Source organism: Cetorhinus maximus, chromosome 22, assembly GCF_964194155.1.
Source record: "Cetorhinus maximus chromosome 22, sCetMax3.hap1.1, whole genome shotgun sequence".
Lineage (NCBI taxonomy): Eukaryota > Metazoa > Chordata > Chondrichthyes > Lamniformes > Cetorhinidae > Cetorhinus > Cetorhinus maximus.
In genome coordinates, this window is record NC_135900.1 from 20,175,355 (window position 1) to 20,194,619 (window position 19,265).

Consider the following 19,265-nt stretch of genomic DNA (forward strand, 5'->3'; position numbering starts at 1 on the left):
CTACCTGCCTTATGGCAGTCAGGGTTGTAAAAAGGGGACATGGCTTCACCTTCCCATGACATTGCTGCACTGCACCAAAGGCCTCGGGAACCCGCTGCGCTGCACTTCTCTCGGAGGTCGGGCGAGAAATGTGCGGCTCCTGACTGAGGTAAGTAAAAAGGGGCGGAGTGGCAATCCGACTGGGATTGCCATTCCTCGAAAGTTCTGGGCCCATGACTCAAACTGGAATTCTTCTAACAGCACTGGTAACCCTCTAGTCCCTCGTCTGCGTGTGTGTGTCTTTGTACCAATCAACAGTAGGGCATCGTTTGAGCCCAGAATCTGATTTAGATGTAAGGTCGTCAATCTAAAACGTTAACTTTGTTTCTCTTTTCATATGTGTTGCCTGAATGGCTGATTTCCACCGTTTTCTGTTTTTATTTCAGGTTTCCAGCATCCGCAGTACCTTGTGTTGATTTTAGCTGATAATTCTGGTGCAGTTTATGTGGTCAGATAAAGCACTTCTTCTAAATTCTAAATGACATATTCCTATTTATGCTCATGACCATACTGGAATCGTCCCTGGTTTGCACGAAATGCGGTAGCGGACGTGAAAAAAGAGGTTTTACATTGTGGCCGCAATGGGGGGGTTTTTGCGCTGTATCGTCCCCTTCCCGCCTCATTAATCATGCAGCCACAGGAAACATGCCAGGTCACTGGCGGCCAGCCTCCGATTGGCCCACCACGCTGTTACCTCACCGCGTCCTCACACCAGGCACCATATTTAAACTGCAGTCGCATGCACATTTCTCAATGCTTGCAGCCAAGGGCAGCTCCAGTGAAGACATGGTCCTGAAAGCCCAAGAAGAGTGCAGCCCTCCAATTCAGTGGTACATCCTCAGGGATGCCTTCTGGATGCCATGGAGGCCCACCACAATATCCTCTGCCCCAGTTCTGGCCTCAGGAGGCCCATCAATCTCACCACTCCAGTTTGGGAGGCAGGGGCAGAGGTGGTCAGTGCCAATGCTAAACACAAGAGGTCGGCCATCCAGTGTAGAAAACGGATGAATGATCTCATCTGTGCTGCCAGGGTAAGTCAACTATCTCATCAGTCTCAACTCACACACTCACAAGCCCATCACACATTCACTGACATCTCACTCACTGCCAGCTCAAGGGATATCATCACTCACTCTCTCAGACACACCTTCACATCTCCATCTGGCCTCATCTCCTCTGGAGATGGCCTCCTCATCCCGTCCTTGGCTCCACTCAGCACACACGCACACCTGGCATCCTTCTCACTTGGCCTGGCATGCACCCTGCTCACACTCTCTCCATCTGTCTTTCTGCAGAACAAGATCATGCACAATCAACGGGAGAGGTCCCAGACCGGAGGTGGAGTGCCGGACATCAAAGTCCTCACTCTGTGCAAGATTTAACATGTTGGAGCTGACCAGCGAGGATGTGGACCGTTCCTGCGGCAATAGTGAGGTCGCTGGCAAGCACCCCTGTAAGGATCCTGCATCACATGATCCCTCTTTCAATGCTAACCTGAGTCCACTGTTCTGTGTTCAACACAGCTGCCAAGCACTAATAATCTCCACTTTCTGTCCGAGGCAAGGATGTCTGGTGCACTCCTCGGACTGCAAGGGATGATGGAGGAGTCCGTCTGCCTTCAGTCTGAGGTGATAGTGCCAGCATACTGACACACCGAGGTCAACACTAGCAGGATGGTGGTCAGGAATGTCCGGCCGATCCAAATCCCTTCTTCCTGTGACTCCTCTGCTCCAGCTTCACAGGCCGAGGGGGAAGCACCTGGCCCACAGCAGGACACCGAAAGCAGGCCGGAGCCCTCCAGGTCTTGGCCCTCCAGAGAACGCCTGCCGAAGTTATCACAGACAGGGCGTAGCAGTCAGCAGGCTGCCTTCACCTCCGCTTTGGGTGTTGGGGAGCACCAAGACATAGTGGCAGGGTTAGGAAGGTTAAGAAGATGTAGCTGCACCACGTGGGCATGGGTGTTAATCACTTGAACTTATTGTAAATAAACTCCAAAGAACGTCTCCCTACCTATGGCTCCTTGTTATGATGAGCAGTGTTCGTGTCACTCAGATGTGAAACCTTGATTCCTGCACAAGATAAATCCAGGTCTATCAGTCCAGGGCCTCTTCCAGTGCAGTGTGTAACTTTCAGAACAAAGTGATGGTCCGGATTCACATTCACTGGACACATTAATGATGCTTGCACCTTGATGGTGCTTTTCATTTCTGCCTGAATGTCGTGGACAGGTGTCACAGCACCTTTGAGGTGGGGTTAGCCTCCCATCACTTCAACATCTGTGTCCGGTGACAGTGTGCTCCTGAAGGGGCCAGGTGCTGAAGACTGACAAAGGATCAGGTACATTTAAAGTTTCATGGCTGTGTCTCCATGATATGACCCTGATCACAGAGCGCAAGTGAGCTGCCCTTGGCCAGACAGGAGTCAGGCATTCACAGAGGCAATGTGAAGATCTATGGACTGTGCTCACTGCATGTCATCATCATCCTCCTGGAATCTAGCGTCTATGAGGGCCTCCCGAGCACACCTGCCTCAGCTGGCCAGTGCAATGGCCTCATCACCGGCATTCTTGCCTTCGAGGACCTCATCATCATCATCCCCTTTGACATCCTCCTCATCGGAGGAGACGTGCAGGTCTTCCGTCTCCTCCTCAGTCAGGTCCTCCCCGCCAGGTTATGTAGTGCGCAGCAAGCGATGATGATGCGCGGCACCCTCTGGGGACTGTACTGCAGTGCTCCACCAGACCTACTGAGGCACCAGAACTTCATTTTCAAAATGCCTCCACCAAAGACTCGTTATACCGTCACTCTGCTGCAGTCTGAGGCCGCCGCACAGGCATCATCAGCCACGTCCTCTGTGGGTAGCCCTTGTCCCCAAGGAGCCAATGCTGCAGCCTCTGTGCACCCTGGAAGATGTCAGGGATCTGAGACTTGCTAAGGATGTAGGAGTCGTGGACGCTCCCTGAGAACTGTGCGCAGACCTGTAGGATGTGTTTGTGGTGGTTGCACACCAGCTGAACATTCAGCAAATGGATGCTCTTGCAGTTGACATAGTTGATTGCTTGTTGCAATAGAGATCTAAGCACCTCTTGAGTGCAGTCGATGGCACCCTACACCTGTGGAAAACCTGAGATCTGCGCAAATCCCAGTGCTCTTGCTTCCTGGCTTTCCTGATCCTGGGCAAAATGCACAAAGTTCAGTACCTTCATGAAGACGGTGTCCGTGACCTCCTGGATGCATTTATGTGTGGAGGCTTGTGCGATCACACACAGGTCACCTGTGGTGCCCTGGAAGGAGCCACTGGTGTAAAAAGTTGAGTGCTGCGGTTACTTTCACGGCCAATGGCAATGGATACCCTCCATGTCCCCGTGGTGCCAAATCCTGCAGCAGCTGGCATATGTGACCGATCAGTTCCCTCAACGTGCGCAGGAACGATAGGCACCGTCTATAGGCCCTGAGTCTAGCGGCGGCTCTCTGTGGATCTTCAGCTGTGTACACAGGAGGCCTTGTCGCCCCTTCACCTTGAGGGAGGTGCTCCTCCCATTGCCCGGCCAGGCGCCTCCTTCGCATTCTTCTACTTCTTCTCTGCTCCCTGTAAGCCATGAGCTTTACCGCTAAATCACCAGGCTCCATGATCCTGATGTTCTGCTCCTGCAGGATCAAAGAGAGAGATGCATGAGTTAGTATACGTATCCTAAGAACCTTGCTTGGTTAAGTCTGAAGGCCCCTTCAGGCAGGCAGGAGAGTGCTGACCAGCATTTGGATGGCCAGTGTGTAGTGCGCATCATGGCTGTCCGAAACCCCACCGATCTCCGGCCCACTGCACTTGACTGATTGGCAGCAGCTTTGCCCACTGGACTACATGCTGTGCTCTCAGCTCAGGTGCTGGCATTCTCTTGCAAGGCAGCGCTGTTAGCTTGAACCATGAGGGATACTGGCCCAAACCTTAATAAAGACATTTCAAGGGGCTCTGAGCACCTCCACCAGTGACTGCACCATGACCACCTTTCGAACCTTTTGAACAATCTCAGCTGCGGAAGACTACTCACTTTTGACAAGCTTTTCCAAGTGCATGGCCGCTTCCACCCATGACCCCCCACTCCCACCCCCACCACCGCCCCCGGGCATGTGCTTGTGCAATTCCTGCAGTCTGTGCACTGAAAGCCCACCAGGAAAAAGCAATTTGCCTCTGTCCCACCAAATGCTGAGTCAATTGAAATGTTCAGCATTGTCATCAACAGATTTTTGTCTTGAAGTCCTACAGGTGATGCTTACGAGCAAGTTTGTGTGCAATGTGGTTGACTCTTAAATGCCCTCTGAACAAGGGCAATTGGGGATGGGCAATAAATAGCCAGTGATGCCCACGTCCCATGAACAAATATAAAAAAAAGCTCACCTCCGCGTTCCCCTCAAAGTTCTGGTCACCAGGTGCACGCCTTTTAAAGGCAGTCGTGAAGCATGTCGTTCTGAAGTCACACCGACGTGGGTGGTAAATATGATGTAGGGGGATGATTCCAGCGAGCATGGCTTTTAACAAGATGCTAAAGTATTGAAATTCGGTTCCTGATCTGCGGCAATGGGAAATGCAGCCCGCCATTGACGGGGGGAGCGGACAATAGCAAACTGGTTTCACGACGGCGCAAAGCCAATTTTTGGCCTTCTCACCATATTGTCCGCTCAAGCCCGCCATGACGCCCACCGCCAGCCCATATCTTTGATAATCACATACCTTCTGATGTCTTTGTTAACAATTGGGCACTAAGAATAAAGAATTAACCATTCTGTTTTCTGGATTAGGCGGGGGAGGTGGGGGAAAGGGGCTGATGTATTCTCTAATTTTCTGATCATATGGCATTTAAAAGAGTCGTATCATAAGAAACAAAACCAATTGCTATATTGAATGATATCTTGGCCAGATCATCTCTGGCGTGTTTGCATTCAGTTTTGGTTACTACACCTCAGGAACATTACTGCAGGGGGTACAGCACAGATTCTCAAGGGAACATGAGCTTAAAATTACAGCTAGACCAGTCAGGAGTGATATTCCACACAAAGGATAGTGGGAATCTGGAATTCTCTCCTTTCTAAGGTTGTAGATGCTGAGTCAATTGAAATGTTCAACGTTGACATCAACAGATTTTTGTTAGGTAGGGGTATCGAGCGATTTGGAGAAAATGGAGTTGAGTCTAACTGCATGGCAGAACAGGCTCGAGGAGCTGAATGTTTGTTCCTTTCCCATGTCTTTTATGCAGTAATGGCAGTATGAACCTCCTGTAGTCTTTAATATTTACAAATGCAGGCAATGCATTTTATTGAAATATTATTTACAAAGGTTGCCAATTTTTCATATTTTTACGATTCCTGTGGAGACCGATAACTTTTAAAAAGAGATATGAAGTTCCCAGCAACTGATGCAAAGGGTCGCTTGACAAGATCATGTTTTTAAGACTTTTTCTCTTACAAACAAATTAAATCATCAACAACGAAACATTAGTTAGTAGGTAAGTAATACCCTAAACTACAGAAAAGATATTCTCCATTAAGTTCTTAACAGAACCTAAAATCCCACATCATGTTCATTGCACTGCACCCTGCACACTGCAGAAATGTTGTCTTGTGCAAATAAAGTCCCAAGCAACTCTTGGCTTTAACAGGACCTCTTCTGTTGGCCCCAACAGTGTGAATCTTCGAGTGTCCATTTTAAAACGGTCTCTTCACTCAATATTGAGAAGAAACCCCCCTCAATTAAAGTACAGCACTTTAATTGAAGGTCAAGCATGTTACTCACTCCAAACTACCCACTAGCCTTGGAACAGTTCCCCCTATGAATTGTGACAAATTTGAAATGCAAAGTGTGTAAGAATCGCATTTGAAAGCCTCTGGGTCGGAACAACAAAACTTTGAGGCATTTTTCTAGTTGCTTCAATCAGCTGTGTAAAGTGGACCATTTCCCTCACAGCAAGACGCTGACTTTAGCAGTGTGGAAAGAGAGAGTATTGATCAGGGGTGATAGAATTTAACCTGAGGAGAAGAACAAGCTAATCTCACCACTCTCACTATATCACCGAGAGATCAAAATTAACTTAAGTGCTAATTTACCAATTTAACTGTATGAAATTGCTTGGTAAATGGGCGAACGGCTTCTTTAGAATAACATATATGAACTGAACAGGACCACGTTAATAGTGTCATTCAAAATTACACTTGGAGCTACTTCTATTCCAGACAGAGCAGCAATGGTTAAGTGTTGCCTTGCTGGCCTTGTTATCTAAGGGATATTGTGAAGAAAACCTGAGGAAGAAGGAACTGGAAAGTGCATCTTAAAAGAAAGCCCAATACATCTCTCGGGGAAGCAGAACCGGAAGGTGCCAGAAATTTGGGAGTTTAATTGCATTGGAGTTAGAGACTGGTTGTAAAAACATTGCTCAAGTCTTTTAACCTAACAGGTTCAACTTTATCAAACTGGTGGGTTTAGAAACTCTTCCAGGTGGTTTCTCTTGATGTTAAAACTCAATTTATACAAAAACTAATTTTAAAAAATCAAAAGAAAAAAAAGATCTATGAGGAATGATGAGAGAAGTTTAAGCATATAGTTCAGAGATTGATTAAGACTCCAGCAAGGTATAAAAATATTAAATTCAAAAATATAAATCCAAAATATTACTTAAAATTAAGTCAGGGAGGTAAGAATGGAGAACATAAAATTACTTTTAATTGATTTAAATATAACACAAGTATTAAGTGAACAAAAGTCCTTACCCGAAGGATTATAAATATTTGGTATGTTCTACCAGGGAAACTTGTAGCATCAAGGACACGAAAGGTCTTTGAAATGAAGTTGGATGCTTTGCTGGGAGAGTTTGAATAGTAGGAAGATGGGCTTTGATGGTCTGTTCTTGGCATTTTCTTCAATTTTTCTTCTGAAGTTAATCAATGTTTCAATGTTCAAATTGATTGCTGATAGTGGGATTTTCGTTTTAATGTGATGCTGCACCTATATTCAAAATATCTCTCATAGAAGTCAATGCAGCTTTCCAATATTAAATCCCTACAGCTGCATATCCAAATTGATTAATGATTTGCAAAAAATGTAGCCCAAACCTATAAATAATATTGAAAATCAATTCCAAATGCTGAAGCTCTGAAATAAAAACAGGCATACAAGGCAGGGTCCGTCAGGATTTCTAAAGAGGAAAAGAAGGTCAACTTTCTGGGTGTAAACCCTTCACACAACTGGAAACTGCAAGTTTAATGACATTAGCAGACTAATCCTAGTTTGGAGTGAAAACTCACACCCTTTTGATATCTGTTTTAACCAAGGCTATGAAACAACAAAGCCTGGTGTGAATCATTTAACATGTTTCAAAGGGAATGAGAACAACTCACATACATCAATTGGTTAATTTAACACCATAGAGCCTGAACAGGATTTGAGCCACTGTGTAAACTTTGGGAGGTGAATCTTCTTGACAAGGAGTAATGGTTTAACATAAACCTGGCATCATTTTCAACCAATGTGAAACCAATTTTGAACATACACATATTTCTGGAGTATCTAACATTTATGTAGCCTTTGTATGACTTGGATGAAATGAGTGTTTGCAATGGCTGAAGCACAAGGTCCTTGCAATGCAATGCAACCAATTAAAAAAAAATGTTTGTTTAAGCCTGCTGCGTGCATTGTCTTTTCCTGACTGTGCCATTAATGTTACCCTGCAGGCATCTCCATAACAATCGAATCCACTCCCTGGGAAAGAAATGCTTTGATGGTCTCCACAGCCTAGAAACTTTGTAAGTTGACCTCTCATTTGTGCCTCCTTTCTTGAATGTTTTCAAAGTATATAAAAAAGGTTGAAACTCAGAGAAGAGACTCAGAGATCATAGAAGAATCAACATATCTTTCAAAGTGAAACACGGCCACGAATGTACTTCTAATGATTCTGTTTTTACATTTGGACGCATGCAACATTTTCCAGCAATGATGGAATTCAATGATATGACAATCTGTATGCATACTTAAAACTTGTGGATATGTTATATCAAATACTGCAAAATAATCTATTTTTGCTGTTTAATTAGTCACCCACTGACATATAAGTGGAAATGGTCCTGAATTTTTAAGATGGTAGGGTTTCCCTTCCACCATCCGAAAAGTTGGTGGGGAACATGTGCCCGCCGACTCTGAGTGCCCCACAGCCATTTCACGCTCAAGTGAGCATCAATTGGTTGCAGGTGGGACTTGCATTCTTCACTTAGGAAGAAGTCCCACCTTCAAGAGCAGCCAGCCAATCTCCAGTCCCTGTAGCAACAAGAACTGCAGCGGACTGAAGAGGAACTTCAGGAGAAGCCTGAGCCTAAGTCCCCAGACCAGAGAACAAGGTAAGCTTAAGGGGTCCCAGGGCGGGAAGGTTAGGGAATGCCTCGGGGGAACACAAAGGGGGCTATCGGGATGTCGGGAGAAAGGCCGGGGTTGGGGTGGTTGAGTGGTGGCAGGCCCAGGGTCCACTAGACCTTTAGAGGGAGGTGCCAGCAGTCAAAAGGAGGCTTCTGATGGAGGTCCCTCTCCCGCCCAAGGTCTAAGCCCATTCTTTTTCAGGCTTCCCCCACACCAGGTAAATCCTCCTGCCAGCCTAAAAATTGAGGCTGGGCAGGAAATGGCCCTCAAGTGGCCAATAATCGGCACTGGGGGCAAGGCCGGGCTCCCTGTCTGAGGCCTTGCCCGGCTCAGTGTAAAATCGCTGCATGGTCGGGGTGGGCAGGAACCTGGAGGGAATCCCATTCCTTCAATTTCAAGCTCCCCTCCACCTAAAACCCGCCAGCGGGGAAGCGTGAAATTCAGGCCATTATAATGTGTGCTAACCATGACAGTACAGTTAATTGTTATCTTAGAGTTTGATCCTAAATATTTTAGATGCTTCGGCTACTTAAGCAATACATGTAGAGCAGAAAATGTATGACTTTTCCCGTGCTGGTTTCAATTCTTGTAACCTAAAGCATCACACAAACATAATTGGAAAGCAATTGAAGACTTCTTTCAGCACCTTCGTGAAGCAAAATGCCAAAGAGCTGAACAGAACAGTTGATACCATCATCTGTGACTATTAACACTACCTTTACAATGCAAGGCCTGTGCATTATTTTGTATGAAAGATTCATATCAGAAGGACATCTCTGGCTATGAATTGCAAGCCCATCAACAAAGTAAACTCAGTTCCATGTTTGTGGGAACAGAAATCACAAGCAACATAGAACGACCACGAGTACGAACATACGAATCAGGACCAGGAGTAGGCCACTTGGCCCCTCAAGCCTGCTCCGCCATTCAATGAGATCATGGCTGATCTGAATGTAACCTCAACCCCACATTCCTGCCTACCTCCAAAAACCTTTCACCCCCTTGTTAATCAAGAATCTGTCTAGCTCTGCCTTCAAAATATTCGGACTCTGCTTCCACCGCCTTTTGAGGAAGAGACTCTCAACCCTCTGTGAGAAAAAAATTTCTCCTCATCTCTGTCTTAAATGAGCAATCCCTTATTTTTAAACAGTGACCTCTAGTTCTAGATTCTCCCACAAAAGGAAACATACTCTCCACATCCACCCTGTCAAGGCCCCTCAGGATCTTAAAGGTTTCAATTATTTTGTGCTCGATCCTTTACTGAACAAACTGCAAAAATTTTGCAAACCAACTTAATAAATCATTATTTTCTTAACTCACTGAGTAAATTAATTTCTGAAATAACAAATGCCAGCCAAGTTCAGTGCATCAAAGTCCAACATAGTTTTAGTCTTTTGTTCAGTATTTCACTTTCTGGAATGATCTCTCTCCCACTATTTAACTGTGGCATCATCTCTTGTGAAAACCATCAGTATGTAATTCGATGCCTCTCAATAAACCAATCTAATTGCTTTCTCATGTACTTGCAAATACCAGAAACAGGAATTTCAAAATCACAAGGGTAACATCGGGCAGAATGTTGCCCTCTTGAAAAATATTCGAAGGGCAGGACCATTTCCAGAGGAAGGACGTCAGCCCCACTGGCAGAGATAGGCATTGTCGCTGCAGGATGGGGACTGCGAGGGCACCTCCATCTTGAGGCGCCCGCTGAGGAGGCTTTAACATTTCTCAAAAAGCAACTCTGGCCACAGCTGCCAGAGGAGAAAACTGCAACTGTGGCTGGCTGATCAATGCTGCTCCAGTAAAGGTGGGGGTTACAATTGCAGGCCCCACAGCCACCCTCCCTTCCCCTCCCCACCCTCCACTCCGACCAGTCAGCAGTAGACCGCCTCCAGGCACTTGCTGCACTGCGCCATCAGCGGGAGGCCACCTGCCACAGGGAAATTCCTGGCAACATTCCCAATCTTATCAGACATGCAGTTAAGTGTTCCAATTGGCCACTTGATTCTGCAATTGGGTAACCTCTGCAGGTGACGACCCACCTCCAATAAGATTGCCTGGAGGCAGGAACATATCTGCCTGCTGATTTCCAGCTCTGTCTTCAAAATTACCACCATGGGACTGGGAAGATTCTGGCCTTGAGTGAAACAAAATGGCTCTCTCCTCTGGCACTTTAGTAGCAGGCCTATGACAGCGTTCCAATGGAAATCAGTCTTCTTCAATGACTCCTACAAATGCTGGATGTAAACAATGACAATTTTTTGTCACTTGATATTGATTTCATCCATGAGGCGCTGTGAGCCATCTGCAGTATTTTCAATATTTCACCACAACCTGTAACCTCATGCCTGGCATATCTCTCATTCTAACATTGCCAACAAACCAGGGGACTAACTACACTCGGTCAAATGCTGCCTTGATGTCAAGGGCAGTCACTCCCACCTCACATCTCAAATTTAGCTCTTTAGTCCATGTTTGGATCAAGGCTGCAATGAAGTCTGGGGCCAAGTGATCCTGGTGGGTAGATGCCAGTATTGTAGCTGTACTGGAACAGCATGGCTGGGGTGTGACTAGTTCTAGAGAACAAGTCTTCAGCATTGCCACCAGGAAGTTATCAGGGCCCATAAGTTTGCTGTATCCATTGCACTCAGCTGTTCCTTGATGTCATGTAGAGTGAATCAAATTGTATGAAGACTGGTTTCTCTGATGCTGGGGATGTTTGGAGTAGCCCAAGATCATCCCCTTGGCACTCCTGGCTGAAGATGGTTGCTAATGTTTCAACTTTGCCTTTTGTACTGATTTGCTGGGTATCCCCATCATTGAGGATGGTAATGTTTATGAAACTTCCTCCTCCAATTTGTTGTTTAACTAACCACCACCATTCACGACTGGGTGTGGCAGGACTGCAGAGCTTTATTCTGATTTGTTACTTTTGGGGTCTCTCTGTGCCTTTTCCAGTGGTCAGGCTTTCTCAATTCCCACTTTCTTACTTCAGCTAAAAGCCCATAGATGCTGGGACTCTGGTTTTCCTGCAGACAAATTCATTGGTTCTTCATTCTGTCCAGCAGATTCTAAGGACCCTTTGGCAGAGTCACATTTCAAAAGCTGTAATCTTCTTCCCATCAGTTTTATTAAGGGTTCAGCTCTTGCACCCATTCAGTGCAATGCTCCACATCAGGGATTTTGCAAGTTGTTTTCCCAGGTGTAGACTGATGTTGTATACTTCCATACTTCATTCAACTGATGAGTTGTCAAGCAGGCAGCTGCTAGCCTTGCCCTGGTTTCAGTACTACTGGCCCCCATTTGTGGTCACTTCAGGCATTACCATCACTGAATCCCCCACCATCAAAATCAGAGACAAATAGGAACTTAACAAACCAGCCATATATAAATATTGTGGCTACAAGAACAGGTCAGAGGCTGGGCATTTTGCAGCAAGTAACTCACCTCCTGATCCCCCAAAACCTGCCCACTGTCTACAAGACACAAGTCAGGAGTGTGATGGAATACTCTCCACTTGCCTGGATGTGTGTAGCATAAACAACACTCAAGAAGCTGGACAGGACAAAACAGCCCGCTTGATTGGCACCCCATCCACCAGCTTAAAACATTCATTCTCTCAACTGCCAATGCACAGTGGCAGCAGTGTGTACCATCTACAAGATGCACTGCAGCAACTCGTCAAGGCTTCTTCGACAGCCTCTCCCAAACCTGTGGCATCTACCACCTAGAGGGACAAGGGTACCAGGTGCATGGGAACTCCCAAGTTTCCCTGCAAGTTACACAACATCCTGACTTGGAAACACACCATCATTTTTTCATTGTTGCTGGGTCAAAATGCTGGAACTCCCTATCTAGTAGCACTGTGGGTTTACTTACACCATATGGATTACAGTGATTTACGAAAGTGGCTCATCACCACCTTCTCAAGGGCAATTAGAGATGGGTAATAAATGCTGGCCTTGCCAGCGATGCCCACATTCGGTGAATGAAATAAAAAACATACTATGGCACTGGAACTCTTGAATTTGATACAAAGGCAATATAGTTCTACAATATCTACAAAAAACAGAAATATATTTATACTTAGCTTTTAGCCCATGAGACCTTGATTTATGTTTTGAAGGATGACAGCAGCACCAGGATTAACAAAAAACTACCTCAGTATTTCAAAAGACAGACAGATTTTAAAAAATATATATGTAAATTCATGCATTCCTTTAAATTGACTAAAATTTGTGTGATAGCTGTTGCGACATTACATATGTATTAAAAGCTTGGAGTGAAAGAGGATTGCAAAATATGAACTGTTTGCACACATGAATATGCCACTATGAATTCATTTGCAATCTAACTAAATTCGTTCTGATCACAACTGCGATGATCTTGTTATATTTCCTAATATTTGTTGTCTAATGCAGAGATTTGAACTACAACAATCTGGATGAATTTCCCGTTGCAATAAAGGCATTAACAAATCTTAAAGAACTGTAAGTACCCTATTCAGTTCAATTCAGTTTCACATATGGAAGATCGTACAGAAATTTATTTAGGGTAACATTGCTCGTTCATTAAAAAAATTTACATACAAATAGATAATAACAATAAAAGAAAAAAATTATCCTATCACAGAGATCTAACTTTAACTAAACTATGTATTAAATAACTATTCGAATGCATTAAAATAATCAGTGAGTCCTACCCTGAGTGCCTATCCTCATCCACAGATCAAATTCCTATTAAAAGTTCTTATAGAGAGGGGCACAAGTGAGTTCAGGAGCCAATTTGTCCTGTATCTGAAGTATTGTAACCTTTTCCCCAAATGCAGCAGTGATATTGAGACAAAGGGTGATTCTCATTGTTCATGGCACTCTTTACTTTTGTCAAAATTCTTTGAGAGCAGATTTCATCAAGAAAGCTTTGCTCATCAAATACCCTTCCTGCCTGGTTCAATAACCTCCATATCCTTCTAAGGCAACAGTACCAGGCAAGGTATCCACAAAGGATAGCAATCTCAGCTACACAGTACAGAAGAGATTCATGATTGCAGGATCTACTCGAAAAGATTTAAATTTTCCGAGATAGTTTAATTGTGTATATCCCTTGCCTTCCACATCTGTAAACCATTCCTTCCATTTCAACTTATCGTCTACTTTGACACCTAGATAATAAGTTGAACGGGGGGAAACTCTGATAGCCTAGGGACATGCACAATGCTATCAGAATTCCAGTGCAGCAAGTAGAAGCAGCTTTATCATTAAAACAATCAAGCAGGCAGTCCCATCCCAGGGTGGGTGGTCTGTTTTTGGATTGTGCCCGGTGAATTTTGAGGCCAACCTTTTGGTCTGCTTTTACAATATTGCTACACATACACTAATGCCAATTCCGCTCTTCTAGTTGGCATTTTCTTTCCCATGTTAAGTGAGCTCTACTATTTAGTTCTATGCATGGAATCTGATAACACTGATCCTGATCTTGAAGCGGAAATGGAAATCAGAAGAGAAAATGACTGAATGAGATACCGTCGCTGCATGTAAAGACTGCTGCGATAACAGTTAATACTTGGGCAATTTGTTCTTTGAGCAGAGTTATTTTCCAACATTTTTCACTTTGGCCTACGCTTGGCAGTGACTACAAAATTTGCTGACTGTAAAACAGCGGAAAAGTAAATTGGCAATGGTTCTTGAGTCCAGGTAATGGTTAAATATTTTCTGGCTCCCACACAAACCTACAAGGCGAGACTTGCTATAAATCAAAACATTTGGGAGTTTTCAGCTGACCCAAACAATGCCATGTTGGACCACTGACTTGCAGTAGCACAGAAGTCAGGGAGGTGTTGAACAAAGGTCAGGTTCCTTCCACAAAAGGGAAGATTAGCTGGAAGAAATTCCAGGTACTATTCTGGCAGGATTCCAGGCAGCTGATCCAAAGTCGTATTGGCAGAAACAGGTTGTCTACAGGTGATGGATAACCTCGGGAGATCTGGAGGGGGTGGGGACTAGAGAACAACAAAAAAAAGGAGAATTAATTCTGACATTTTAAAGAAAGATTTCAAGGTTTTTCATTTTGTAACCAGCACACTTAAAAAAATAATGGGAGAAAGAGCTATGTCATTGTCAATGCTGGATTTGACTTTTCTGATATCCTCTTCATTGACCGCCCAAGCTCCAAACTGCCTAAACCTCAACTCATCCAGAGCTCCACTGCATACCTGTCAACACTGTCCTCCCCTATCTCCATTAGTTCTCCAGCCATCAGCCCTTCAAATTCAAAATCTTTGTCTTCATTTGTATCTTTCCTCTAGTTCTGCATAGCTTAAATGCCCATCCCTTCGCTCCACATTCAGTGACAGAATCTTCAGTAATCTTGCTCCTAGACCTTGGGACTATCTATCCAGATTCCTTCTCCTTTCTACAGCTGTCCTCACTTTCAACTCTCTCTAAAATGTACCTTTTCAACCACTCCTCTGACCACCTCCCCTAATTTCCCCTCCTTATCCCACTTTGGTCTGACCATCACAATGGTATGCTTCCTTCATGTAATGATGCTATAACAATGTAAGTTAGTGTTGCTGTTAGAACCAAATGTTTCTGTGGGGGGATATAATATTCCTATTACAGCAATTCATGTAACAACATCTCATAGCATTTCACACAACAAATGACTTCTGAAAAGCAGCAATTGTTGTGCAACAAATGAAATTTGTTGTTAAAATAGTTATCCTGTGCTTAGGAGCATAGAAAATATGAGCAGGAGTAGGCCATTCGGCCCATCAGGCCTGCTCCGCCATTCAAAGATCATGGCTGATCATCTACCTTTTACTCCATTTTTACTATATCCCTTGATGTCATTAGTAACCAGAAATCTATCGATTTCTGTCTTGAACATGCTCAATGACTGAGCTTCCACAGCCCTCTGAGGTAGAGAATTCCAAAGATTCACCACCCTCTGAGTGAAGAAATTCCTTCTCATCGTCATCTTAAATGACCTGCTCCTTATTCTGAGACCAACACCCGTGGTTCTAGACTAACCAGCCAGGGGAAACATCCTTTCCACACCTACCCTGTCACGCCCGGTAAGAATTTTGTAAGTTTTTGCTTATAGAGTTGGAGGTGAATCCCCACAACATGAAAGGACAAATGAACTTTCTGAGAGTATGTTGATATAATAAAAACTTCTGGAACCCTGAAGTATTGTATGTCATTGTTCATTTGATATAAATTATCTTTTAGGGGGTTTCACAGCAACAACATACAGTCAATCCCTGAACATGCATTTGTTGGCAATCCATCGCTTCTAACAATGTAAGTTTTCTTTTAAAGTTTACTTTTACATGCTAACTTCCAAGAGGGTGGGCTGGGTCGAGGTTTCTGTCACAGTTTTTGTTCCCTTTTTAAAATCGACAAGTTAACAGTCTTCCAATTTGTTATTCCAGGAAATTAATTTGATTAGACATAACTGGCTCCTGGAAGCTTTATGATAATGTACATTATATATTGTATATATGAGTTTATGCTCTTACCTCATTAATTTATGGAAAACTATGGGAAGAATTTCCGATAGGCACTCAAATCTCACTCCAATTATTTTTTGAATGTTGATGCTTATTCTTTTACCTGCTTTTTTCATTTTTATAATATTCCTTTCCTCTTCTATGAGTGTCTATTTACACCTCAAGATCTGTTTCTTTTCCATTCAATTCTGATTATATTTTGTGACTATTTATTTCTAAGTATTGCTTGTATTTCATCAGCTTTGTTAATCTGACTATCCTTTTGAGATTTGGACCTAGACTTTCCCTACCTTCCCCTTGCCCTGCCATACTAGGTTAAATCCTATCCTATTGATATATTTACCTTCCCTGCAAGGACATCAGTATCGCTTCAGTTCAGGTGAAGGCCAACCTTTTGGATAGAACCCTTCCATCCTGCACCAGCTCTGTAGCTGTGAATTAAACTTTATCTTCCTCTCCTTAACCTGTCCAACATCTGGTACAAGAAGCTCTCTTCTCTCTTAGGGAGTCCCTTAGGCTCGAGGATGACTTGCTTCTACTCTGATTGGATGGATTCTGAAATGGCTGATAAACCCAATGTGCGACCTGCAGACTCTGCCACATGCGGAGCAGGTTGTGCTTGGCTTGGGGTGGGGGGGGGGTGGGGGGGGGGGAGAAGACGGGGAGGGCTTGAGCTGTTTTGAGGTGTCTGCTCTCTCCGGGGTCTCCCATGAGTTGGCAGGTATGTTTGATCTCTTCAGGGATGCTTTGAGGACATCCCTAAAGCATTTTCATTGTCATCCTGGGAGTCTCCTGCCACAACCAAGTTCCGAGTAGTGCAGTTGCTTTTGGAGTCTGGTATCAGGCATATGAGCGACATGTCCTGCCCACTGGAGCTGGTTTTGAGTGATTAGCACCTCAATGCTGGTCATGTTGGCTTGGGAGAGGACACTGCTGTTAGACCACTTTTCTTGCCACTGCATTTGGAGGATCTTGCGAAGGCACCACTGGTGGTACTTCTCCAGTACTTTGAGATGCCTATTGTAGGTTGTCCAAGTCTCCAAGCACATAGGAACATGGGGATCTCAGGTTTGAGATTCTGGTCCTCAAATATTATTTAGTTAGCTGAAGACTGAGCTGTTACATTGGACGGAATGATGAGGAGACTTCCTGTTGTCTGCCACAGGGAAGATCATTGCAAGAATCCTCTTCAATTGCTTCCTCCCAATGTCTGAAGAGCTCCTTCCAGACTTGCAGTGCTTTTCATCCATCGAGAGGCACCACAGACATGATCTCCACTCCATGGGGCAGAATCTTCAGGTCGGCGTGAAGGGGCGGGACCGACATGCCGACGTGTAAAATGAAGCGCGATGACGTCGGGCATGCGTCTCGACATCATCACGCACCATCAAGATATTTTGTTCAGCGGGCGCACGCCGGAGTTGGCTGTGCACCTACCGAAATGTCAATGGCCTATTAAGGCCATTAAGAAATTAATTAAAGTAGTTAAGAACGCTGCCTGTCTAACCTTAAGGTTGGTGGGAAGGCGAAGAGCCCAAGCGGCCTTCGTGTTTTTCAGGAAACCTCATCCACGGGTGGAATGAGGTTTCCTGAAGCTTTTATAAAATAAATAAATAAAATTTTCCACCTTTACAAACATGTCCCAACTCATGTGAGACTGTCACATGAGGGGACATGTTTAAATAAATTTTTACATAATTTATTAAACTGTTTTATTATCCATTCAATCTCCCCAAGGTAGCTCCATGCCTCAGGGAGATTGCTGCGCTCTTGCGCGCGCATGTGTGGAAGAGCGCTGGCCCCGACTCTCCCTCCTCCCCCCGCCCGCACAGGTAGCGCTGAGTGCTACTGGCTGTGTATTACGCTGGGCAAGCCTTAATTGGCGCGACCACATAAAATGGTGGCGCAGAGCTGATCGCGGGCAGAGATCAGCTCCACACCCGCCCCCGACCACTCCCACCCAGCCCGCCCGCCTGCCATAGGAAAAATCCTGGCCATGGCAAACTCAAGAAAAATGCAAGGAATAGCACTAACCACTGGACATGGCCTTTCTCAACCTCACAAAAGCCTTCGACTCTGTCAACCAGGAAGTTTTATGGAGTATCCTACTCAAATTTGACTGCCCTCAGAAATTTGTCACTGTCCTTCATCCACTCCATGATGACATGCAAGCCATGTTTCTCACCAAGCACAAGAAGCAACCTAGAGAAGACTGTCCTTGAGATTGTATTTTTCAGTCTAACGCCAGTCTCCTTAAACCCCTTTGCAAGAATTCAAATCTTTCTTTATTCATATTATTGATTTTGAAAGGAGCTATGACTTTACTGTCTTCTACTCCTGTAGCAAGTTCATCTAATCATTCCATGATATCCTTAGCTCTGGCATCAGGGAGCCATTGTAACCTTTGGGACTCAGTCACTGCTGTAAAAAAGAGGGTATCTACACTCCTGACCAGTGAATCACTCACTATTGCAATCACTGCTGCCTGGTAAACAAGGACATTAGCAATATAGACAATCTTGAATAGTCTCTTGTCTCACCGTGCTGCTCTATTACTCAAAACCAACCTCCTCTGAGTTGCTGTCACTGTCAATTACATAGTTGGTTAGCCCTAAAAAAAACAATTAGGTAATTCCAGTGGCACAGATGTTCGCTTCACCTGTGAATCCTGGCTCAATCTGCTTCCTTTGAAGATTGTCACCCACCTCTCTCTTTCCACATCATCCCTGTGTCCTGAACTGTCACTCTTGGGTGACCATGTTCTAGAGAGAACAATCCAGAAATCCTTCTTCCTTTCTAATGCTGCGGAGTTCAACCAGTTGCTGCTTAAAAAAAACAAGAGTCCCTCTGCTCAGAGACTCAATTTTCTGTTAATTAATGCAGATATATTACCTTTGAAGACACTGAAAATCCTCAATAGCCTGCACAATCAGTTTCCACACGCATCAAAGGGATACCCTGCACTGTGTTCCATTTGTGTCTAACATAAAAAATATACACAGTGTTAACCTGAACAGCAAAAATTTATTTCCAAAGGCAAACGAAGGCTGAACTCCTGCTGAGACAAAACTTCACACTATTCTAGCCTCTTGCAGTTTGATATTGAGCTGTGGCTAGCTACTCTGTTGAAGTTACACTATCTTAACTTGCAATAATAGCCCTAGTACCACAGGAAAAATGGCTAATCTGAGAAATTAATAATCATACTTCTCTCAGTGCTCTACTACTGCCTCAAACCAACTTGTACACAAGGTCTAAATAGACAACTTTAAACAACTCCTTGTAATGAAAAACTAAAATATAGTAAATGCAAATAAATTAA

The 19,265-nt window shown here is 44.4% G+C and overlaps 1 protein-coding gene across 1 annotated transcript in view; it reads left to right on the forward strand.

Annotated features, from left to right (window-relative positions):
* LOC144696524 (leucine-rich repeat-containing G-protein coupled receptor 5-like) overlaps positions 1–19,265 on the forward strand; it is a 128,511-nt gene that overhangs the window by 86,205 nt on the left and 23,041 nt on the right. The window contains exons 5-7 of the mRNA XM_078567918.1: positions 7,755–7,826; positions 12,852–12,920; positions 15,663–15,734. Of these exons, the coding sequence (XP_078424044.1) occupies positions 7,755–7,826; positions 12,852–12,920; positions 15,663–15,734 (213 nt within the window). The remainder of the gene's footprint in view (positions 1–7,754; positions 7,827–12,851; positions 12,921–15,662; positions 15,735–19,265) is intronic.